Source organism: Anopheles bellator, chromosome X, assembly GCF_943735745.2.
Source record: "Anopheles bellator chromosome X, idAnoBellAS_SP24_06.2, whole genome shotgun sequence".
In the NCBI taxonomy this organism is placed as follows: domain Eukaryota; kingdom Metazoa; phylum Arthropoda; class Insecta; order Diptera; family Culicidae; genus Anopheles; species Anopheles bellator.
In genome coordinates, this window is record NC_071287.1 from 2,467,138 (window position 1) to 2,479,977 (window position 12,840).

General features: G+C 39.9%; 1 protein-coding gene across 7 annotated transcripts; it reads left to right on the forward strand.

Moving 5' to 3' along the window:
* Nucleotides 1–1,659: 1,659 nt before the first annotated feature.
* LOC131214043 (chloride intracellular channel exc-4) lies at nucleotides 1,660–11,672 on the forward strand. 7 transcript variants are annotated; one of them, XM_058208386.1, is made up of 8 exons: nucleotides 1,660–1,774; nucleotides 3,132–3,521; nucleotides 5,365–5,466; nucleotides 8,131–8,295; nucleotides 8,386–8,628; nucleotides 8,692–8,802; nucleotides 9,212–9,229; nucleotides 9,935–11,672. In XM_058208386.1, exons 2-8 carry the CDS (start codon nucleotides 3,450–3,452, stop codon nucleotides 10,013–10,015), a joined length of 792 nt encoding a protein of 263 aa, XP_058064369.1. In that variant the 5' UTR covers nucleotides 1,660–1,774; nucleotides 3,132–3,449; the 3' UTR covers nucleotides 10,016–11,672. The 7 variants fall into 7 exon arrangements, with proteins under 7 accessions (XP_058064369.1, XP_058064365.1, XP_058064364.1 ...); XM_058208382.1 differs by having other exon boundaries at nucleotides 1,704–1,817; XM_058208381.1 differs by lacking the exon at nucleotides 1,660–1,774 and adding an exon at nucleotides 2,355–2,457.
* Nucleotides 11,673–12,840: the final 1,168 nt, after the last annotated feature.

The following is a 12,840-nucleotide window of genomic DNA, read 5'->3' on the forward strand; positions in this document are numbered from 1 at the left end:
CACAGATGGATTGTGACTAGAATCTTTACATCATCTACCCCATAAACAAAAAGGGGGACAGGCTATTACGCAACAATTATAGGGGTATAACGGTGTTCAACACCGCCAATAAGATCTTCAGCCTCGTTCGGCAGGAACGGCTTCTCCCATACGCTGATTCCCAGTACGCTGAGTTGGCAACTATCAGGAAGGAAAGTCTTCAGAAGAGGAAAGTCTACCACTGACCAGACCTTCACCATTCGGCAGATCCTGGAAAAGATGGTTGAGTACGGTTAGAACGAGTAAAATTGTACGAGACCATGATTAGTTTCGGAGTACCGGCCAAACTTACCAGACTTGTTGGAATGACCATAACCAACGTCACAAGACAGGTGAAGGTCGATGGAAAGCTTTTCCTTGCTATCACCATTTGATTCATTTGCTATCACCAAGGGATTACGCCAAGAAGATGGCTTATGAATGTAATGAATGAACCTTTCGAATAAATGTTCAACCATCGACCAGTATTAAGCCGTTTTTGCTTTATAACGAACTGAAAAAGAGAACCTTTATTGGATCACCCTGTAGCACCCCCGGAAGTTTTGTACGATTTGTTTCAGCGGAAGCGGTCGTTGTCCTTAGCCAGGTCCAATGTCTGTGTACTGTGCGGGTGGCTAAATAGCGAATCATTCTCTTTCGGGGAAATGAAAACGGAAATCTCCAATTGGCAAGCCGGTTAACGATCGAAGTATTACGATCACAATATTCGAAGCCACGATCGCGCACAATGCCGGTAGCAACACTCTGAAGTATATTCGTATTATTCGTTGTTATTCAAACTAAAAGATTCAAGATTAGAAGCCTAACCTAACGTAGTTTCACATCAAGTTCATTTAATATTACGGCACAAATTCATCAAAACAATTCACCATATAAACGAGTACACATTCTTTAAAACATCACAATTAATTGACATTAGGGTTTTTGACATTTTCGGGTTCCAGTTTCTGGTTTACCAGTGGCCGCTTAGCGCTCAAGCTGGATTGAGCTACTGTTACATTAACAAAAAATGTAAGCTCGATAATATTTCAACGGGTGCGGCTGTACGGCTATTCACGAGAAAGCAATAAAGAGATGAAACGAACGAGAGAGGAACATGCAATATTCACAAACTTTACGTAGTTCGTAGACCGATGCTTTACGTGTTACGATTTCAAGTACGTTTCATTAATATGCGTTTGTTCCAGAACATTCCACAGCTGAATTGAAAAACCAATCAGAAATGCTAATATTTAAATAGTAAGGTGCATTTCAATGATACACGGCTCTGCTATAATGGTAGACATTGAAGATAGCTACAATAAGGAAACAGAAAGGTATTATTACTAGTTCATTTTCAACACTCAAGTTCGAATTATGTCAGTTATACGGATGATTCAGGATACGGATACTGTTCGAAACGAGTGACACTTTATATGGAGTGGGAACCACCACCTTACCCTGTCCAACAAGTTACTGTATAGCAGTTCATTGGAAGAACTGGGCGACGAAACGCGCCGCAAAAGGACGACATTAAAAACATTCGCCATCACGAACTGAACAACAAAAACCTTCTGTCATTACTAGCACCCGAATGTTGTACAATTATACGTTGATTGTGCAATTTTGTAAGCGTGCGTTCATATAATGCAACACCCGGCTTCTCCGTGAGTTCGAGATCTCACACCAGCAGTGTAACGTCAGACGTCAGCTAGGCACCGTCCTATTGCGTCTACAGAATTACGTTAAGAAGAGCGTGAGTTTGGCATGAAAGGCGTTACTATCTCAACTTTTTTACAGTAAGTCTAGGCGAAAGCTTTGTTAGGGCTGCCAGCTTCGTAAGGGATGTTCAAGAAATGCTTGCACCATCATCAACGTAAATGCGTATTCGTGGCAGCGCATACTCCTTTTCTATTTTTATTTGGAGTTGATATGACGGTACCATGCAGTAATTTGCTGATGGCGGGAGCGTTTCTGATACAATCGCAACCCTTTTGCTATGCTAGGAAAGATATCGGGTTTAGCCGTAACGAATGCTGCTTTGCGTACAGTTGCAGAAAAGTGTGAGGTTGGAATCGTAACGAAAGGGCAATGTGTACCAATGCGTGACTGGCGTCAGCAAGATGTGTGCGTGCGATGGACACGAATTCCAGCACTCCGCTTTCTTGCTCGCTCGTCGACGGGCCCAACGCACACTTGCAAGTCGGCGCTGGGCGCCACCAAAATTTAAGTCGTGGATGGGAAGTGAGTGCCCGAGGCGTTGGTTGGTTGATAGCGCAGCCTACGTGAGATCCCCGCAACCCTATTGGATGGAAGCGCTTCCGCTGGAACTGTCATATTGAGTCGCGCGATTCAACTGGTCACCGTTTTGCGGTGCAGGAAAAGCGAAAGGATTGTCTCGGATATTCATTGTACTGCTTTCGGAAGAGTTGGGCATCAGTAAGTCGTCCATCGCTACTTACAGGTCTTGTGGGTCTGATAGGAGCGGAAAAAAACGTTTCGATCGCGGCACGTTTACGCCGAACCGTGTGCGCGTGACTCACGCGCGTTTCGACCGTTGAGCAGCAGCAGTGTCGTAAAATAGGCTTCTTTGCATGCGCATCGATTCACTGGGTCTGCGTCAATTCGCTGTGGAAGGTTATGGTTTGCACTACTTGCGTCGCCATAGTTGAATTCCAGCACCGCACCTACTGTGTGGCCGGTCGGTCTCGTGTTCGTACACAGTATGTGTGCTTCAAATCTTGCGTCGTTAAGAAATCGAACACGCAATCGAAAAGCAGTGTTTCTGGCAGAAGTTTGCACCTTCAATGCATCGGCCGTGCACTGTTGCACTAATGGGTTGTTTTGCAGCAAGTGGATGGTGATTTCATACAAACGCCGCCCCGCCTCCCGACAGGCTAGTAAAATTACTAGGAATAGAACAACAAAGGCTGAAACACGGGGACACAAAAACTCTTTATGTGACGGAATTTCTTGTACTAACATACGTATGGGTGTTTCTGCACTTGTGTGCGCTTGTGTATGTGAATGAGAGGAAAGGGTGCAGTTAAACGAAGGTGTCCAATGCCGGAGCATAGTGTAAATGATTATTTTCCTTACTTTTTGGTGTTTAGCTTATCAACAAAATATTAAAGTGTGAAGGTGCATCCAAGCGGACGACGTAGTAACCGCAGAAGCGTGAAAGCCAAAAAAGAGAGCATCCGCCACCAACACCACAATCGATCGGCAGTGAAGCGGCGGACGGATTTGCAACTGCCCCAATCAACTTCGGCGACTTCATCAAACATTCTACGCTCAGCACAACGAAAAACACTACCATCGCTTTGCCACAGGGTGTGCCTGAGACCTTTGAGTGAAAAAAAAACAGAAAAGGTTTTCCACCTTACTACGACCGCCCTAGGTGCATCAGTAGTAGCAGCAGCAGCAGCAGCATGTCGGACGAAAATCAAGATAATGGAGCCAGCAGAAACGGCGCGGTGCCCGAAATAGAACTGATTATTAAGGTAAGTTAGTAAAAGTCTCCAGCAGTGTTGTGTGCAAAATCCTCTTCCTTCTTTGTTTCGTTTTGGGAAAGCAATTCCCTCCTTGACTGTAAAGTTTGCGCGAATGATGTAGCAGGCGCAGGGAATGTTAGCCTCGCTCGTCTAGCTTTCTGGCAATATGGGCCACATCAAATGTCTCAATTTCTATGGGTTTCCGATGGGTTCATCGAAATTCGCTACAGAATTCCGGTGGGGACGGTGAGTTTATTATTGCCTATTGCCATGATCTTGGAAACGTTGAGCTTGCAAACGTTAAGGGCGCTAACTTTCGTTAACGTTAACGTTAAGGGCGTTAAGGGCTAATAAACGTTGTTTATCGCTAACTTTCATAGTTATTTGTTCTAACCAGTTTTTGTGATTCCATACGCCCCATGAACTTTCAAGGGATGTCTCTTGCGTTTCACGTATTTTAAGCTATGTAGAATCAGAACCAAACAATCTATCGCCCATTTTCCAGCATCGAACGTTGAATTGTTCTCAACGCTCACAGCACGTAACGCACTTAACATTTGACGCATTTGCGGTAAACTACAGCCCAGTGTTGCGGCGGCAGAGTATTATCTTTTTTTTTTTAAATTGTAAACTCGTTGTAAAAACCTATTGAAATTTACGCATCCCTCCGGTTAGTGTTCTATGTAATCGAATGTTAAACCTGCTTGCTAAAATTATGGTACTACTAAAAAACCCTGTGTCCTAATTTGGAATTTACTTGGATTGTAATTGTTGTTGGGAGAGGTTGTGTAAGGCTAGGGTAGGGTTGTGTAAGGATAGGGAGCAACAATAAACCGCTCAGAGAAGCGTTGTTTTCATTGGTATATCGGTGGTGACTACACTCGACCTATGGGACGCGCTTATCTTATCTCTCCGTGCTGTTCATACTTGTTCTCAATAGGTCCATTGCGGTACTTAACACGCGCCGCGCCAACACTCTGCGTGCCGGCGCAAGTTGACACGTTGGAACATAAAAAATGAAAGAAAAAAAAACGACGATCATCACCTAATGTTACACTTTTCGTTCGCGATGTAACGACCCATAGTTTTCTACTCTGTATGAACTCACGAAAATAATGTAAACGGTGGTTAAATAATACCAAAAAGTGATATTAGTTCGCCATCGAACCCATTGTAGTGTGCCGCGCACTAATAATGCGTGACCAAATCGCAGCCCTGAACGAGACCCTTCTCGTTCCGCGCTTTTGAAGAGCAAATTGGTAGTTGAATGGTGATAAGTGTCAGCTTGTCCTCCACCGAGTACAAACAGTTGTGGTCATGCAAGGTTGCAGCGCAAATGGCTGGAGGGGGCGCTAGTGATGTCACTGGGGGAAAGATGGTGCAAATGGACAATTCGTCGGGGAAAGAGTATATTGCCCATGGGGTGTGTAGCGGAGCAAAGCGATGGGCCAACAGCCAACCGATGATGTCATCTGCCAGACGTTTCCGACAATTTGTTTTGCGGCCGCATCTCGCCTTGCGCATGATGTTGGGCAATGCCACTCTATGTTCTTTTTTATAGCCATATGTGAAAGGGAACGAACTGATGGCGGCGGAGTCCAAAAATGCTTGGCAAACTGTGCGATATGAGCATCCGGTTGAGGGCTTCTCCGCTCTACCTTTAATGCTTTATTACCCACAATGGCTCTAGCAAGCACGTGGGTTTGATAAGAAAAATTCAAGTTTATGGGTGGATTAAATATGTCTTTTGTAATGTACTTGTATTTTCAAACAAACAACTATCCGTTTTACTATGTCGGATTACATCCAACTATATGACTCATTCGACTTCATTTGTTTGTTTCTTTTACAGGCCTCAACCATCGATGGTAGACGGAAGGGAGCGTGTTTATTTTGCCAGGAATACTTCATGGATTTGTATTTGCTGGCCGAGCTGAAGACGATCAGCCTGAAGGTACTGTTTGTATTTATTAACTTATACACTGTTGGCAGGTGGGGGCAATATTTTCACACGGCGAGGCGTTGTGCAAATGGAATTATAGAGCAAAACTCAAAAGAAACTCGCGACGATCAAATGTAGCGAATTGAGACCCTCGATGAACGAAGGAAAATAGAATTAGGAAGGAAGGGGATAAGGAAGCGTCAAGACGGGTCGCTCGAAACGACAAGCTACCGTTGTTGTTTTTCTCCCAATTTTCTTCCAATACTGCCCTTAACCCAACCCACGTTTACAAACTTCGCAATGGAGGAAACTGCTTTTCCGTGGTCTAGCTCAAGGTGGCGTGCGGGTGGTTGCAATGCCATTGACGTATTTTAAACACGCCGCAAAAGCGCTGACGGAAGCAATCGAGTATGGCGTACCGTTGTGTGCCCGCGTCCGTTGTAAAAAAAAAACCGTCGTGATGTAATACGGTGATATCAACCCTGGGCGAAGCTCCAAAAGCTACGCTTAGTGCGCCAGCGCTCATGAATTTCTACCTACTGGTTCAACGAATCCCCTCTACTCTTTGTTGCGGATGGATTTTTCGTTTAACCACTGTGGTGTAAACACGAGCGAAAGTGAGCGGCGCATTGGGAACCGGGTGGAATGCTATTTTTTAAGTCAACAACACCATTTCATCTAGCGTTCAAGCGAGTCCATAAATATGCACAAACTCGCAGCACGAGCTCCCAATGCACGAAACGTTGGCGGTAGTTGGCGCGAACATGATATTGAAAATGAACTGTTCCAGATGGTTGTTGATAGCATGTATATCAAAAGTGGAACTGCAAGAAATTCAGTCGAGGAAAACCTAACCGTTCAAATCATTTGTTTGTTGTCCCGGTTTTTCGATTTCGTTCCCTTGCGAACTTTATTGAGCGCGCCCTGTTGTTCCTTATGGCTTTGTGGGTGGGTTTAACAGATTACATTAACGAAGAGGAAAATCAATATTGCTTTACGATGGGGTTATAATTAATCATTCTGATTGTTAAACAATTACAAATAAAACAAAATTGTTCAGATAATGACAACGTGTATAATACGTTATAATATTAAAAAATATTTCTATTTGTAATATTAGGTTGGCTAACAAGAAATGCATTATTTTCTCGGTTTAGTGATCGATAAATCGATCGATCGATCGTGAAGTATCGATCGTACAGTTTCAAGTTTAGGCTCGTTTTAAAGCTGATACTTTACACTTAAAAAATGCTTTCACTGTTTATGATTTATTCCATTCGTTTATGAGTTGCATGAGGTTTTAACAATGAAGGTCAACCAAGTTAAACATTCGGTACATTTTACAATTTTTGTCCGAAAAAGGCGAAAATTCAAACTAGAGCGCTGAAATTGTGCATGCTGTTTATGGTTCCGACACTTTAATCGCTAGTAATGTGCAATTTCGGTTTCGTTGACCCGTTTAAGTAATTTTTTATGTTTAAGTTGTACCTCGCAGAGGCTGACCCGCCTACGAAAATGTCGATAAAATCTCAAAAATAATCTATGTTGATCAACATGTTAGTAGTCAGAGCGTCGGTCAGGAGCTAAAGAATAATCATGGAATAGTTTTTAGCCACTTTCGCAAAGCTGGATTCACCAAGAAGCTCGATGTTTGGTGGCCACCCAATTTACACCTAAAAGCATGATAGATCCACATTTCATCTGCACCATTTTGGCCAAACGGAACGAAATCGAACCATTTCTTAAAAGGATGGGTACTGGGGATGAGGAATGGGATACATACAATACTGTGTGAAAATGATCGTGGTCTAAGCGTGGGGTAAAGCAGCTTAACCGGTGGCCACACCAGGAATAACGGTGAGGAAGGTTATACCCAGTAGAACCTTGGTAGGACTTGAAAGGAATCGTTTGTTATGAGTTGCGTCCTTGTAGTCGAACACTAAATTCAGATCTCTTCTTTCAATTACTGCACCGTTCGAAGCTACCAATTAACCAGAAACGACCGAAATCGGCCAACGGAAGAAGTTTTGTGTTCCACCAGGACAATGAAATGTTACGCACGTCTTTAGTGACACGCCAGAAAGTCCGAGAGTTTATCTGAGAAGATTTTATGCATCTATCGTATAGTCCGGATCTTGCACTTGACGATTGACACCTTTTCCACGCATTACAAAATTTCCTGAGTGATGAAAAACTGAGATCAAAACAGGGTTGTGAAAATGAATTGCTCAAGTTTTTCTCCAATCCCGACTAAGCCTTCTACGAAAGAGGCATTGTGAAGGTAATTTTAAAAAAGCAACAAATTTTCCAACAAAAAGGTAAATATTTGGCGTTAATTGGACCATCAAAAGTATCTTAAATAAAGTTTTGAATTTCACCCAAAAATAATGGATTTCTTTTTAACCAACCTAATATAATTAATTTTAATTGTAATATAATAGCAATATAATTTGTCTGGGTGGAAATGTAGAAGAACACAAGAACACAATAGATTTAGAATACATGAAAGAAAATCGATACGTCTCAATTTAAATTATTCTTGTGCCGCTGTAGCTGCCACTACAGCTGTATCTGTAGCAGCTGTAACTCTTTTAGTGTTTCTTAGATTGATTTTAAAACGTTTTTTTCCATAAATCTTATCGCTTTATTTTTATATACAAAAAACAATTTTTGTAGGTAACGACAGTGTGTATGCAGAAGCCGCCACCCGATTTTCGCACCAACTTTGAGGCAACACACCCTCCGATTTTGATCGATAATGGGCTCGCCATCCTAGAGAATGATAAAATAGAACGGCACATCATGAAATCAGTCCCGGGTGGCTACAATCTTTTCGTGCAGGTGACGTGACCATTGCGCCCATCAACACACAACTAAAATTAATAACTGAACTGTTCTGTTTTGTATTTTCTCTTTTTGCACGTAATCCAGGACAAGGAGGTTGCTACGCTGATCGAAAACCTGTACTCGAAGTTGAAGTTAATGCTAGTGAAAAAAGATGAAAACAAGAATAACGCACTGTTGGTGCATTTGAAAAAGATCAACGATCACTTGGCGGCCAGAGGAACCCGTTTCTTAACTGGCGACACTATGTGCTGCTTTGACTGTGAGCTGATGCCCCGTCTACAACATATTCGCGTTGCCGGAAAATATTTTGTCGATTTCGACATACCCGTAAGTACGCTGCTGAGACCATGCGATGCCACAGGCTGTTGACATCCGTTTCGTATTTTGCAGAAACCCCTGACAGCACTTTGGCGATACATGTTTCATATGTATCAACTGGACGCGTTCACGCAGTCCTGTCCCGCGGACCAAGATATCATTAATCACTACAAGCTTCAACAGGTACGTTTTTGTGGCAGCATGTGCTGTAGCTGATCCACCTGTGCATTGTTGAAAATTCATCATGGTAATGCATTACGGCTAACATCGCTTACTGTCTTATGTCTTATGTTTTATCGCTTTTGCCCGCTAGGAACTATAGTTCGTCGTAAAAGACGCTAACCGTTAACGTTAAAATACATTAATGTAGCTTTAATCAAAATACTCTTAGATATTTTTTTTACGTTTTACCTTGTTTGTTTCATTTAATTTTTTTGTATTTCGCCGATCGATTTCTTTCGTATGTTTCTAAATTATGTCCCTCCATACCACCATCACCGCCGTCACATAACATTCATACATGCTCCGCGGGGACTAACTATTTGGATGGTTATGTATAACTACCCCCTCTAATGGTCGTCTGTGCAAGCAGGCTAAAGGCGACATTAAGGTACGTTTTTAAGACGCAAGTTTTAACACCTAATCTAATTCAAGCATTATCCCTTTTGTTGGATCTTCTTAGGGTGGTTTGTGATCATTATGCTTGTTGTATTTGCTTGCTCATTTTCTTTACTAAATTACGTATAGCAAAGTAGTTATAATTTCACGTTATCGCATCGTTGATTTTTTAAATAACGATTATTACCTGGCACACGTGATTCCAGTCGGTTACAACGTTTTAAGTGGATCCTACATCCTATATTTATTACAGCACCATAAACATCTTAAACATTACAATTTTTTCTAGTCATCTATGCAATTTTTCAACATTGTTATAATGTTATATAAGAGATCTAATAGATAAAACCAAAACAAATATTGGCAAGTATGGCGATGATCGCTTTTCTAAAATCGTATCAAACTGAAGAAAAACTGTAGTTTTACATATCATTGATGTGTGTGTTTTTGTATCTTAGTTGGATCCTATCGGTCAATCGTCTGATCGTCTGACTGTAGTTTTTATTCCTACACTTTTTATGTTGACATATATATAATTGGAACAAAGTCGGCTTGAACATTGAATGAACATTGGCAATTCACGGATCCTATTATGTATTAGTATATTTTAGTCGCTAATCATCTGCATTATCTCATATAAGACGAAGTTAACCAAGGAATATGTTAATTTGATATTGTTCTGATTTTCTTATTTCAGATGTTGAAAATGAAAAAGCACGAAGAACTTGAAACACCGACATTCACCACATCCATTCCGGTGGATTTGAACGATCAATAACGGTTCTTAGCAGGTTGAGCGAAGAGAAACAATAGGGAAGCATGGATGGTCGCTATGCATTATTAATAATTTTAGAGGAAGGTGTCCAAAGTCTTATCTATAAAACAATGCACTTGTTAGGCAAACTATAAATCGCTGTATTTGGCATACTGTTTTTTATGATGGAACATGTGTGATTTTGATACATAAAAATGTAAGAAATACCCCTTTTGCCTTGAAACTTGCAAATCCTAGAGCAAAGCTAAAACACAGAACAAATGGATTTTAGCATCTTTTTACTCGATCGTAGAGAATCCAAACGATGTGGAGTAAGAATTCTGAATTGCGTCGTGAATTGCTCCCGTGATTGTCGTTGGTATTTAGCTGGTATTTGGCAATTAAAGTGTATACCGAACCGCCTCACATTAAAGTACACAAAACGCCAACAACGAAACGGAAAGAGTTATCCTATTGGAAAGTATCACAAAATCATTTGCTAGGCTAGTTTTGTACATTCAATGATTAAATCTAGGCTTGTTAGCAAATAGTTTGTGCATATCGATGTTACGTTTTATTTCTTTCTCATCTTTTCAGTATGTTTTTCTTATGGCGGATTTAAAAAAAAAACAATTATAGTATAACATACATTACCACAAAACATGAAAAAGTACAGTTGATTTTTATTGGCGGTCGACCAATCGATGCTTTGTTTCTGTGAAAATTGAAAATTGCATAGGAAATGGATTTTGTAACTATCGATGAACTATAGTGAAATGGTCAATGCTTTTCTTATTATTGTCGGAACGGTGACGGTAGCGTGCGATCTATTTCTTGTTCTGTTGGCACACGTTTCATGTAAAAAAAACTTTCAGTCTTGTAACAATGGCAACTGTTTTACATGTACTTACACTTATGGAGCGCAATGATATTGAAATAAACAGATTACATTAGCAATATTAATAGGAGAATAGGAGAATAATACACATTACAGAAACGACTAGTTTGCATTATTTGGATTGCTTTTTTCCAGGATACTTCAATCATTCAAATTGTCAATTTTATACGCAGTATTTAGTGTCATCGGTTTTTGCTATACCTTACAAACCCTTCATCGAAACACACCAACGCGCCTTTGAAAAATCTAAGCCAATCGAATTAAAGTGAAAAAATATATATTTAAAATATTGAGTTGCACATTAGGGATTGATTTGCAATATCCTTAGTTTCTGTAACAACCCATTTAATTTAAATTTAAATATGTTTTAATTGAATTATTTCGGCGTAGTAAGAAGTATAGCATATCGTATAAGCTCAAACATTTTTGTTAAACTTTTTCTTTGTTTATTTGTTTTTTTTGTTATAAAATCACAAATATATATCACACAATAGTCGGAAAGTTTTCAGTACCGTGATGCCATGCGAACACAAATTTTGCTTTTTTGGCAGTACAAAACGTGCTAATTGAAACAGGTTTCTGTTTCTTGATTCGATACAGCTCGAACAACACGAAGATCGGAATAATTTTAAATAATGATTTTAAAACTACAGAATAGCCTTATTTTCCTTTCTTCGACTATAAGATCTATTATTTGGTATCTTTTTGCTTGTATTTTGTTTGTCACGTGTATTTCTTACCAAATTTGTACAAATGTTTATAATTTTCAGTGCAAATAAATCAATGAAAACTGATGGTCAAGTGTTTGGTCGATGTTTCATTAAAACTTTTTGTTTTATTTCATGTTGGAAGGCTCTTCATTTTATATTACATTAGGTTGGGGGAAAAGAAATCCATTATTTTCTCCGTAGATGGCTGTAGTGTTCGATATCTTGTAAAGTATCGATAAAAAAAATCAAGTTTTTCATTTGTTTATCAATCATTACGTTAAGGTAACATTTCACACTAAACAAATTCTTTTGTTTTATGTTTGCTTCATTCAGTTGTGAGTTACAGAATGTTAGCAATGGAACTAACAACAAATCCACAGAAAGGTACATTCGGTACCTATCGGTTCGGTACATTTTACAGTTTTTGTTTCATTAAAGGGGCAAAATTTGTTTGGTTCCGATACTGTAACAGCTAAATACGTGCAATTTTGGTTTCATCGATTCCGTCACCTATCTTCGCCACAGGCCTATCGTCGAAAACGTCAAAAAATGTCACAGAAATTCTCTTTGTTCTATATACCTTTTCTTCTGTTCACACTAACAAATTCAGTATCAAAAGTTTGTGGGATTTTAAATAATGATTATCGCGAATAGCGCATCGCATATTTTGCATGGATTGAATTAGCGATATTTTACAAGCAAGAACGAGCAGTGCCATCTGTCGGGCGCTAGCGAGCTCATAAATTCCAACTATAATCGTGGGTAAGTTCATTGCAAGCAAGTTAGCAAGCAACATGCATAATCAAAGTATGGTAGGAATTATATTGGAAATAATTACGAATCAAGGGCGATGAACGATTGCATCCTTACAAAATCCAAGCACAGCCAGTTTTAATTTATTTTTGTTCACTAGTAAGCAGTAGATTTATTATTGTGTCTTTTAGTTTTGTTTATTACTTTCTTTGTTTATTACTTGTTTTCTATCCTTTCTGGTGTTGATTTCTTTTGTCCAGCAGTTTTCAAATTCCAGCAAATCAAATTTTACAAATGCAAGATTTTAAACATCGGTTCTCTGAGTCCTTGATCGATGCGTTGGTAACATTGTTGGCCGGTATTTGGGCGGTTAACCCCAACATTATGCAATTATTGCTGTTGTTGTGTTCTTATCATTTGAACTAGCATTGAGCAGATAATTTTTGAGCACGATCATGAGCTATTATCTATTGAGCGATCTATTTCAC

Excerpts from the sequence above, each read along its gene's own strand:
- LOC131214043 (XM_058208386.1), top strand. The coding sequence starts at position 3,450 with ATGTCGGACGAAAATCAAGATAATGGAGCCAGCAGAAACGGCGCGGTG. Across the intron at positions 3,522-5,364 it reads AAATAGAACTGATTATTAAG|GCCTCAACCATCGATGGTAG; the intron begins GTAAGTTAGTAA and ends TTTCTTTTACAG. Across the intron at positions 8,296-8,385 it reads GCTACAATCTTTTCGTGCAG|GACAAGGAGGTTGCTACGCT; the intron begins GTGACGTGACCA and ends CACGTAATCCAG.